Source organism: Hipposideros armiger, unplaced genomic scaffold, assembly GCF_001890085.2.
Source record: "Hipposideros armiger isolate ML-2016 unplaced genomic scaffold, ASM189008v1 scaffold_34, whole genome shotgun sequence".
Lineage (NCBI taxonomy): Eukaryota > Metazoa > Chordata > Mammalia > Chiroptera > Hipposideridae > Hipposideros > Hipposideros armiger.
Window position 1 is genome coordinate 235,637 of NW_017731384.1, and position 12,400 is coordinate 248,036.

At 36.6% G+C, this 12,400-nt stretch overlaps 1 protein-coding gene across 2 annotated transcripts in view; it reads right to left on the reverse strand.

Annotated features, from left to right (window-relative positions):
• NSF (N-ethylmaleimide sensitive factor, vesicle fusing ATPase) overlaps nt 1-12,400 on the reverse strand; it is a 129,687-nt gene that overhangs the window by 101,727 nt on the left and 15,560 nt on the right. For both annotated transcript variants that reach the window (XM_019637775.1, XM_019637774.1), the window contains 4 exons: nt 10,128-10,213; nt 7,954-8,053; nt 5,645-5,684; nt 425-591 (listed from right to left, as the gene is read on the reverse strand). In XM_019637775.1, the coding sequence (XP_019493320.1) occupies nt 425-591; nt 5,645-5,684; nt 7,954-8,053; nt 10,128-10,213 (393 nt within the window). The remainder of the gene's footprint in view (nt 1-424; nt 592-5,644; nt 5,685-7,953; nt 8,054-10,127; nt 10,214-12,400) is intronic.

The following is a 12,400-nucleotide window of genomic DNA, read 5'->3' on the forward strand; positions in this document are numbered from 1 at the left end:
AATCTGGGCTTCAGAGGTTCCGTGAAAAACCTGAAATATATATACATAATTTTCTTAAGATTCTCAAAGAAGCTCATAACCAAAAAAAGTTAAGAACTACCTTTGTACAGAATAGTGAAAGACAGCCAAAGACTAAACAAATGCTCCACCATAAGAAAAGAAGAAATTTGAGACATACACATCTGCAGTGTTCCCAAATTTACGGAGGGAAAAGCTGCTATAATTATATGACATTGTAACCTAAAAGCTACTTTAGAATTTTCTGAACAGACTCCTAGACGTTCAGTAGTTCCATCTCCCTCACTTTTTATCACTCAGCTTGGATATACCTGTTCATATGCAATCAGGTATATCCTGATTTTGGACAGCTACAGGGATTAGAATGCCTAGGAAGTGAAAGGAATGAAAGAAAATTTCAAACTACCTGTTGTCCCACTGAGAATGCCTGGTTGTTGAATTGTTGGATAAATTCTGCTGCCATCTTGTCGGTATCATAAGGGTTGGAGTCAATGCTTTTTTTCTGCAGGAAATCAATCTCGATGGTCGTTGTGCCAATACATTGTTTGGTTTTGTCAAATGAATATAAGGACACTAAAGGGGGAAAAGAAGCATTTTTTTTTTAAGTCACAAGGACACCAAATACTTGCTATGTTTCAAGTAATTAAAGTTTCACATAAATGAATTATAACAGAACTTGACCAAAAGGGGACTATACATGGCCTTCATTAAAGGGACACACAGGCACAGATTTGAAAACATAGTAATAAGCACCAGAGATTTTTTTTCCCCCATCTGAGTTAATTAGAACATATTGAACAACACTCTCCTTCAACTTTTCCCCCTCTTAGGAGGAAATCACAGCCCCCTGCTCCCCAAAATGACATCTGCATCTTCCTCCTTCTCATTTAACAGAGGACATTTACATTTCCAAGGAACTGGCATAGCACACTGTTTCCAAACAGATTTTTCTTTAACACAAGGAAGAGCTAAGGTGAGAGTTGTGTGGACTCTTTTGCCCTAACAAAGTAGAATGCAGGACCAAAAAAAAAGGCTTGAGAAATAGTGTTTACTAGAGGGATTTGCTCCAGAACAACTCAGAATTTGACATTTATTTTTTAATACTATAGAAATATTTACTGAGCACCTACTATATCCAGGAAAATACTCTAAGTTCTACATGTTTTTAACTCATCTTCATTATTAACAGCACCTATCGGTGCGTGTTATTATAGATACTTAATATATTCATGAACTATTTAAATGAAACAACAGCAAAAAAAAACCTACTCTCCTTGCTAATAAAAAGGTGGCAAAATAAAGATACTTCGGAATCTGTATGTTTTAATAAATTCTGTTTGTAACTAAGAGAAGCATTTAGCACTCTGTGCCTTGATTTGTCACATCTATAAAACAAGAAGACTGGATTAGATATATCTTTATACTAAATTCTTCACACTCTTAAATTCTCAGCCACTTGAGTTATATACAAGGATATTCCGTAAATTCTTTGAATGAAATTGCTTGGTAATGATATTAAAATATTAATCATGTATTTTGCTTTGCTGTCATAAAGAGACACACATATTTTAAAGATAAACATTTTCAAAAGAAAAATAGCAAAGAAAGCCAGAATGAGGAATAGAAAATGTACTGAAGATCACAGAATAAGTTCAAATCTCAGCTGAAAGTTTCAGAATACTCTCCTGCCGCCACTTCTGGATGTTTTGTTCTTTCTTAACATTTCCCAGAAAGTACAGGTTATATGCTGAGTAACTTTCATAAGCAAGAGAGCTTAGATGTTTCCCCACAGAGTGAAGATATGTATAGGATGAAATATTAATGTAAATATGAATAAGTTGATTCAAAATTCTATTTCCAGGTGTCTGTCCCAGAAAGACTCTTGAACATTTGCCTAAAAAGAGATCGATAGGGAGATTCATTGCAATATTATTTATAATAATCAAACACTGAAAAAATGCTGATCAGTAGGGGAATGATGAATAAAATAAAGCATATTCATAATATGGAATATCGTACAGCAATTTAAAAAACTTGATGTATATTTAATAAAGATGGATGGCCCATTAAAACATAATATTGAGTGAAAACAGCATATTGCAGAAAGATTTGTATAGCATGATCCCATTTTGTGCATTAAAGACTCCAAAACAATTCCATGTCATAATGCATATACAGGTATGGGTGTTTATGGGTGTGTGTGTGTACCATCTTCATACCAAGAAATTTAAAAAAGTATATTAAAATATCATTATTACTGACTATAGTTTTCAAGTACATTTTAATTTAACGTCAATGTTCTTAAATAGCAAAGAACAAGCTGCCACAACAATTTCAAATGCTTTGGGCAGGAAGTACCATGGACAGAGAGTCACAGGCAGCACCATGGTCAGCGCCACCATCAGCCCCAAAGGGACAGGTGCCCTGAAGGTTTCATACAGGAGCAAAGAAGGGTGAGAAGGTTGAAAATGTTTTCTTACTTTATGGTGAATATCAATTTAATGTCAAAGGTTAATAAAAAATATTTTTATACACAAAAATATAATTTATAGCCAATACTTTGAATAAACTTAGGCATCACAATGACAGGTTTGCTTCAATGGTCAAACACATGTTAATTGAACATCAGTCTGCAATACTTAAAATATGGCATTTCCAGATGAAGATAAGACGAAATGATTCTTTCAGAAGATTCCTCAGAGAAAAATCACGGACTTGACGAAAAAATTCTCACTTTACAGACAGAACTTCTTCCAGAATCTTTGCCTTAGCACTCCCTGCATACCACATCTCCTATACTATCTCTGCCTACACCTTTACTTACATGGAACCAGCTTCCTACCTTTATGGCCACATCATCCACATCACACAGGCCCCCACACCTTTCCTTGCCTCAAGCTTACTCTACCTGAGTCCCACCTGATCACTTGGTTTTACAATTGTGCCCATTAGAGGTCTGTTTGATTCACCTTTTAAAGAACTGACTTTACAATCAAGATAAAGCATTTCTGGTAGCAGAGGCATGCTTTAAACATGATTTAAGCCACAAAACACATTTCTCAATTCATCAAGATTTATAACCTTGAATGTGAAAACCTTTTCACAACAGAATTTATCTACATTAAAAGTTCAATTTAAACACACTCTTAATTAACCCTGTATTTAGAAAACCAAGTTTAAGACAATTAGAAACCTAAGCTATACACACATACATTTTCTCAGTAGATTTAACAAGTGTTTGTTTTTATTTCTGCCAATGTCTGCAAACAGGGAACCCTGGCTTCATGCACTGACCTCCTTCACTTTGGTGTTGAACTCCTGCACCGTCTCAGCTTCTCACTATGCTTTAGATGAGAAGGTGACAGTTAAGGGAACTCCTTTGGTCAGTGTTTCCCAAAATATGGCTGATAAGAACCACTTAAAGGCTGACTGTTAAAAACACAGATTCATGACTCAGACTTCCCAGGGGGAAGGCCTGGGTGTCTGTTTTTTAAAAACAAGCCCCAGGTGTTTCTTTCAGGCAAATTTGGAAAGCACTTGCATTTTCTTTCCTTCCCCTACTGTACCTATGAAGTTGACATGAAATTATCTAACACGATTTACACTCCATTTTCCCAACTCTAAGAGACAATCCAGTTTTTGCTTATAATCCACAAGTGGCTTAGTCCTATTTCCCCCCTTAGTCATAAATTGCTTTCCGTGCCCTTCCCTGGTAAACTAATGACGACTTTATAACACATTTCATTTTTAAAAGTGCATCGTATTGCCACCCTTTCTTCTCCTTAACCTAAATCTGACTTATCTTTCTAAACACAGAGGAAACATATCTAAGTATACAGTAAAATGCAATTGCCAAATAACACCAACTATTCCTCTTCAACATAACTTAAACTTTAAAAAAAATTTCCATAGCCATAATTTCACAAAATCTTGTTCAACTTAATTCTAGGCAAGTCAAATAACCTCCAAGGAATTCATTCGCCTTGACTCCTGAATTCTCCCCACTCCTCACTATATTCCACATGAACATTATAATCCTTTTCTAAAGGTATAATTTTGATAAGCTCATTCAGAAATTCTCAGGAGCTCTCAACTGTCTTTGTGTAAAATCCAAAGTGTTCAGTATATACTGCGGGCCCTCCACTAACTACACACTCTGCTCTCTCCAACACAATCCATTCAGGCAAACGTACTTCCTGAGCACCGCCTATAATTTGCTTGCTCCCATCTCAGTGCCTTTTATTATATTATTTCTCATCTTAGAAGCCTTTATTCTTTGTCTCTACCATGTAATATTTTCCCCTTACTTCATAATCATGCTTAAAACTCCAGTGCCTAATTTACAAATGCATCAGAAAACAAAAACAACAACAACAAAAAAACCACCTAGGAATAAATTTAACTGAGGAAGTACAAGGCCTGTACTCAGAAAATTATAAGACACTGAAAAGAGAAATTAAAGAAGATACAAATAAATGGAAGCATATACCGTATTCATGGATAGGAAGAATTAACATAGTTAAAATGCCTATACTACCCAAAGCAATCTATAGAGTCAATGCAATCCCTATCAAAATACCAATGGTATTTTTCACAGAACTAGAACAAACAATCCTAAAATTTATATGGAACCAAAAAAGACCCCGAATAGCCACAGTAATCTTGAAAAAGAAGAACAAAGCTAGAGGTATCACACTAGCCGACATTAAACTACTACAAGATCACAGTAATCAAAACAGCATGGTATTGGCATAAAAAGAGACACACAGATCAATGGAACAAAACAGAGAACCCAGAAATAAACCATGCCTATATGGTCATTTCATCTATGACAAAGGAAGCAAAAATGTACACTGGGGTAAAGACAGTCTATTCAATAAATGGTGCTGGTAAAACTGGACAGATACATGCAAAAAAATGAAACTGGATCACCTTCTTACTCCATATACAAGAATAAACCCAAAATGTATTAAAGACTTAAATGTAAGACCCAAAATCATAAAACTCCTAGAAGAAAACATAGGCAGTAAACCCTCAGACATTATCCTTAGTAATATTTTTACTGATATATCTCCTCAGGCAAGAAAAACAAAAGAAAAAAATACACAAATGGGACTACATCGAACTATAATAAAAAGTTTTTGCACAGCAAAGGAAACCATCAACAAATGAAAAGACACCCTACTAAATGGGAGAAGATATCTGCCAGTGATATATCTGATAAAAGGTTAATAGCCAAAATTTATAAAATCTCCAGTGCCTAGAAAAATTTCTCTGGCTAATTTTCCAGTCTCCAATCAATCCATCCACTCCTGTTCTATCTTAGCACTTTTACATAGAGCTCTTAATGGTAATATTTGTACAAAGAAATTACCTTGTGTGTATTCTATGGGCCATGAATGTGCAGATATTCTTTCTCCCACTAGACTGTAATTTCGAGGCAGAATATCATGCAGATGAAGAGGTAAGGAAATAGGTACCATAACTATTTAATTTCCATTCTCATAGATCTCACCAGTAATATGAATATGATGAATGTTTAACAGCTAGCAACCAGTAACAGAAAATTATACAGCCTTCCATAACTAGGAGAAAATTGACCTCAGGTAACTAAAAGTATACCTACCTTCTATTTCTTGCCCAATAGAAAGTCCAGCCCATTTTCGCTGTAAAATAAGAGGGGGGAAAAAAACAATCAAAATTAGAGAAATGAGGATTGTGCCCCACAAAAAGACATGTTGAAGGCTGAGCCCTGGCCCCTGTGAATGGGACTGTATTCGAAAATAAGATCTTTGCAGATGAAATCAAGTTAGGATGAGCTCACATCAAATTAGGGTGAGCCCTAAGACAATATGGCTGGCATCCTTGTAAGAGAAGACACACACAGACAACTGAGGTGAAAGTCATGTGACAATGGGGGCAGAGACTGAAGTGATATGTCTATCAGTCAAGGAATTGTTGTTCCAGAAACTATGCATGGAACAGGTTCTTCCCTAAGGCCTTCAGGGAGAGCACGGACCTGCTGACACCTTGATTTCAGAGCTATAGCCTCCAGAACTGTGAGAGAATACATTTCTGTTGTTGTAAGCCCCCCCCCGCCCCGGTTTGAGGTACTTTGTTACAGCAGTCTAGGAAACTTCTATGCTGCAGTTTGTATCTGAACATTCATCCCAAAGCATACAAGGTTTGTCTTTTTATAGAAAAGCCAGCACCACTGAGTAGTTGCTCCTTTACATAACATAATGCTCCTGAAAACCTGTGTAGTAACAGATAATATTTCAGCGCTCTAAATGTACCCACGTTAATTATACCATTTGTTACAGTATCACAAAAAGAAAGACACTCAAGTCATAAAAACTAAATTAAAATGTGTCAGATAATCTCTGCTGAAACCCAAGCAGGGATTCAAATCATTAGGTGGTGTCACGACTCGTCTTTGTATGCTAGCCAAATGATTTTCAGGCATTTGCAACCAGACCTTAGCTTCTCCTCAGGTCCTAACTGGTTACAATGGCAATAATGGACAGAGGTAGGCCAGATTGTGTTTAGGTAGGAATTTGGGACTGGCTTGGTATAGATTCAAAATTAGTAATTACTGGTAACACTCCAAAGAACAGTGAAAAAAATACTCTTTGGCTGAAAATTAATAGTTTGTCTACTCATCTGAACATTGTGGGTTTTGTGGCAGATAGTTAAGACAACGCTGAATTTTAAAAATGGGCAACACCAAGTGCTCTCCCTTCTAGCTTTCTCACCAGAGGTCACTCCTCACTCCTCTCTGCCCATCACATCCCTCTTCTGTAATATCCCATCTCAGCAGCCAACCTGAAATTTAGCAGCATGCTGATTAAGCCCAGACTTTGGTCACAGAACAGCCTCACTTAGGTTCTGTAGTTCAATCCCAGGTATAGCCCCAAAGGATGATAATAATACTATCTATGGTAAAGGGTCGTTTTGAGTATTGAATAAGCGAATACATGCAAAAGTACTTGGAGTCGTATCTGGCCTATAGTAAGGTAATTGGGGAAATATTTTTAATAGCTGGAAGACAAGGAAAAATAGTCAGAAACCCCATTTCTGACCACCAGAATCCCAGACGGAGCTCTGGGAAAGCTGGCAAACCCTGGAATATCTCAAACCTTTGATCTAAAGAAACAAATATGAAAAGTAGTCCTAATAATGGAGAGGCATTCAAACAGAGAAAAGAGAAATAGTGAATGAAGACTTCCCATCATTTTTTAGAGTTTCAAGAGATCTTTAACAGTTCCTAAAAACCGAGTGCTTGGTTGATCCCTTTCCCTAAACCTCCAGGGGAGAAAAATCAATGTGTATTAGCGTATTAGAAGGAATAGTACTTACAATGCATAGGACTGTGGGATCAGCAGCACAGGCAAGATGATGGGGGAGAAGAGGATACAGACAAGTACTTGTGGTGCTCCTAAATTAGATATTACAGGCCTGGGGTGGTGCGAGGCACCTTTCCCGCCACAGAGTTCACCAACAGTTATGAACATGATCATCATTTCCAGTCCTTACAGGAGCCCAGCAAGTTAGGTTGCACCAAGACAACAACTACTCGTATCAGATTCTTTAGTCTAACTTAACTGCGTTTTAAAACAAATTTTACAAGTAAACGTTATTTTTGTATCTTTTCTGTTACCCTAGGAGTTAACATTAAAATAGCTTGACGCCTTATCTGATAGCTAACTGATATTACTACAGAAATTTTAAAAATTAGAAAAAAAAATCGAGGCAATACAAGGCAGACACAGTAAAACTGGCAATTAGGAATATACGTATCTTTAAATTCCATATACTACCTAGATGTTGTTCTTCAATGTGAATCAACACAGTGGTAGGGTGATGCCTGCTTTAATGAACTGATTCTCCTACGACTTTCAAGAATAGAAGAGAAGAAATGAACACCTGAGTTACCTGTGGTAAGCTGAATGCAATGCTCCCTGGAACTACTGATGGGTGGGTCCTCAGGGTAAAGGTGTACCTGTGGTTGGGAGAGGTCCTCACAATCACGTGCCTAAAGACAGAAACACAGTCAGCCCTTCCTGTCAAAGGAGATGAAGAACGCCATTGCCAAACGTGTTCACTTCCAACAACTGGGGCTGGATGAGCACCAGGTGGAAACATGGCATTACATGAGAGGCCTGAAGGAACAAGACCACAGATTTCATTTCCAAAAAATGTCAGCAATTCAACATGCTTTCCAGGGATAAGGAGCACCTTTAGGCCAAACACACATCAAGGAGTATCAGGACCAAATTCAAGTGTCCATACTCGTACCATTCAAAATATCAACTTTCTTATATTTCCAGTTTATATAAAACTCATGACAGTGATTAGAGTCCTTAATATTAAGTAAAAATTAAATGAATTTCCTCTCCTGAGAATTATTTCACATCCTATATAAAGGGAGGAGAGCCAAAGATAGAAGAGTCTGGATACAACAGTCATAAAAAAAAGTTAGTTTTTAGGACTAGTCTTTAAATCTTTCTGCAGAGTCTCTCACAACAGGTTGAAACAGTAATAACATGTAAAATTAAAAAGGTTGTAAAAGTGAAAAATTTTCACAAAATATGTCAGCTTTCATATAGATACCAATATTTACTACTTCAAAGCATTTTGTGCTAATTCATCCTGCTCAGAAATTACCCATAAGCAAATATCATCTCATGATAATCTCTTATACCAAGAAACTACCAAGAACTGTGTGTGAGAGAAAAGCTTCAAACTGTTAGGCAACAGCTTCTTTTTTAAAATTATCTTTTAGAACACTATACTTTTTTAATATTAATGATTGCTTCTATACATATCATTTTGCCACTAGAACACAAGTTCCTTATATCTACTATATCTTAAGTAACTCCATCATGAGTATAGTGAACATGTGACGTATGTAAAAGAATTCCATTAACAAATTCTCACACTGGTTATCTATATTCCAGTTTATATGAGGAAACTTCTATGTTCCAACTGGCATCAGAGAATTTTTAGGACTGGAAACAATATTAATACACTCATGTAGTACAGCCCCTTACTCTGAAGCTGAAAACCAAAAATGATTGGCAATTCTAACTCTGTGACACTTGTGTATTTCACAGATTGCTTAAAACAAACAAACAAAAAAACCAGAGAGAGGCTCAGTGAAAATCCTGCTGCTTTGTTCCTTATTTCCCTGGTCTGCTTTCTGGTGCAGCTCCTCATCTCCTAACTACCAACCTCAGAAGGAAATATACCATATTTCCCCCATGTATAAGACGCACACTTTTCCGAAAAATTTGGGGTCTACAAACTGGGTGCGTCTTATACAGTGGTTGTAGATTTATTTTTTACTTGCATTTTCCGCTTTTTTCACGCTTGTTTTTGCGCTCATACAACCACTATATAAGATGCACCCAGTTTTTAGACCCCAGATTTTTCTTTAAAAGGTGCATCTTATACATGGGGAAATACGGTAGATGGCACTGAACTTGATAGCAGGGTCTTTAGAAGTTCTGGCAGTGGGTGACATGGGCCAGTTAAAATAAGTGACAATGAAAAATGCTTGAGAGATTCTACATTTGTTGTGCACCTTCCAATTTCCATGTCTTTTAGATTATCATGGTAGTAGTGATCAAAACAGCTAGCATTTATTGAGGACTTATCAACGTGCAAGACATTGTTCTAAGTGCTTTATTTGTATAACTATCTTCACAACTACCCTGATATTATCATCTCCATTTTACAGATTAGGGCATAGAGACAGAGATGGTAAATAACTTATCCATGGTCACTCAATTTGTAGACAGAGCCAGAATCCAAATTTAGACAATCTGAATCCGAGCCAAAAACCCAATGAGTGCATTACATATGACTCATACAACCAGTCGATAAAAAATAAGTTATATATAAAGAGCTATGTATGATTTTAAAAACATTATAGTTATCAAAATTTAAGAGTAAAGACTGATATACATAACTCTTTCTCATCTCTCCCATTTTCTAACTCAGCAAGAGGAATAAAAAATTATTCTCAAGTTTACCACAAAATAAGGGCTCTTTAGAAGTGTAAAATACCACCTCCAGGTTAGAAGAAAATAAAGTTAGAGACTCACTGGCCAGACTGGAAATCTTTTTCATTCACAACTGCACAGTTGGTTAAAGATAATTCATCTGTAGGACATCTCGCAGCTTGCATACTCTAAAAATCAATGATGAGGGAAATAAAATTCAGTCATCTGTTATAAACTTAAAAGAATAGTCGATACCTTCCTGTCCTCGTCCTCTATTCCTCATCACCTGTTGTAAACATGTTGTTTCTGACTCCCAGCATCCCTTCCTCTGTGAAAATAGCAAACCCTTCCTCTGGGAAACTGTTTCTTCCCCATTGCACAGGCTTGTGTGGCCTTGCCAATCACAGCACTAAGACACCACCCAGAGCCCTATTCCACCCATGGGCTCTTATGGAGACAGGTAATAGAAGAAAGGCATTCTCTCTTGCCTCACCACCACATGGAGGGAGGCTTTCTGCTTTAAAAGAGAATAAAATTATCACAGAGAAAGCAAAGGAAACAGAGACATAGACAAACAGACACCTTGAAACACAGATCCAAAAACCAAGTTAAAGACCTTGAGTCTGGAATATTGGTTATGAGCCAATAAATTCTCTTTTTTGCTCAAGCTTATTTGAGTTGGTTTTCCATCTCTTTCAAAGAAAAGAATTTTGACTGATTCAAGCACAATGAAGTAAATTCAGTAAGTTTGGTAAAATGTATCATTTTTAAATGAATGAATCTTTTTATAAGAGATTCCAAGTGGCTATGAACAATATCTCCTACAGGCTGAGAAGAACCATCTTCCAAATATTTCCCAACAAAGATAATTACAGGCTATATTGTTAAAAAACAGCGATTAACAATTTTTTTTTTATCAACAGCGACTAGTGAAACATTCCTTCATATAACGTATTTAACCAGTAACCCTTCCACCATCCTCTAAGGTTTCCTAGTTAGTAAAATATGACACTCAGTCACAGTCTATTTATGACTAAAGTGCTCATTCTTTAAACCTCAGGCCAAAGCGGATTCTTCCAAATACAAATTTATGGAGGAAAACAAATTACTTTTGGCTTTGCTTTTGTTTTCATTAAAAGGCCAGTGTCAATAGTTAGCCCAGTTATTTGGAGCAGGGGTCTCTAAAAGTGGGATCTATGCACCTGAAGGGTTTGCAAGATAATCCAAGTATTGGAATAAATCGAATTTAGAAACAGGCCTCTGAAGAGGTGTACCACAGAATATTACACTGAGAGTTTAAGGAATAACGAAGCCTCACCTTGCTTTCTGTCTTAATAAAAGGGAAACGAGAATATATTTTTCATCTTTAGCTCATCCTTTTTTATTTCTATGTTTTACTATGTACATAAATGATTAGCATATAAGTTATAAATATGTACATATACTGGGGATGCATAAAACATTTTTTACTTTTGGGATTCATGATACACTGTTGGGAAATCACTATTCATTATAGAACCTAAAATGAATAAAGTCTGGGTCATACGTTTGCTTTCTGAATGACAGTATTTTTGCCAACGGTCACGGTTTCATCAGCCATCTGACCAAATGTACTGAGCTTTTTAGCTCCCCTACAAGCTTCTTTCTGTTACAGTAGTCCCCCTCCTTATCCATGCTTTCACTTTCCACAATATCAGTTATCCGTGGTCAACCGCAGTCTGAAAATATTAAATGGAAAATTCCAGAAATAAACAATTCATAAGTGTTAAATTGCATGGCGTTTGGAGTAGTGTGTAGAAATCTCACGCCATCCCGTGCTGTCCCACCCGGCTGTGAAACATTCCCTTTGTCCAGAGTATCCACACTGTGTGCCACCACTCATTAAACATCTAGTAGCCATCTCGGTTATCAGATAGGTTATCAGGGATAGACCACATTCACATAACTTTTATTACAGTTTATTACAATTGCTCTATTTTATTATTAGTTATTGTTAATCTCTTACTGTGCCTAATTTATAAGTTAAACCATATTACAGGTGTGTATGTATAGAAAAAAACAGTATATATAGGGTTCGGTACTATCTGCAATTTCAGGCATTCACTGGGGTTCTTGAAACATATCCTCTGTGAATAAGGGGGGGACTGCTGTATATTCTTCCCTCACCCTTAACTAGGAGCCCCTTGCCTGCCAACCCCTATTCATTCTACAATTCTCAGCAGACATTACTTCTTCTAGGAGACATTCCCAGACACCTTACTCTCCCCACTAAACTGACTAAACAAACTTCAAATGTTAGCACCTGACTGTATTTTTATTTTATTGTCTGTTTACATGTTTGCATTGCATAAAAGACAGTAAACTTCTCAAGGACT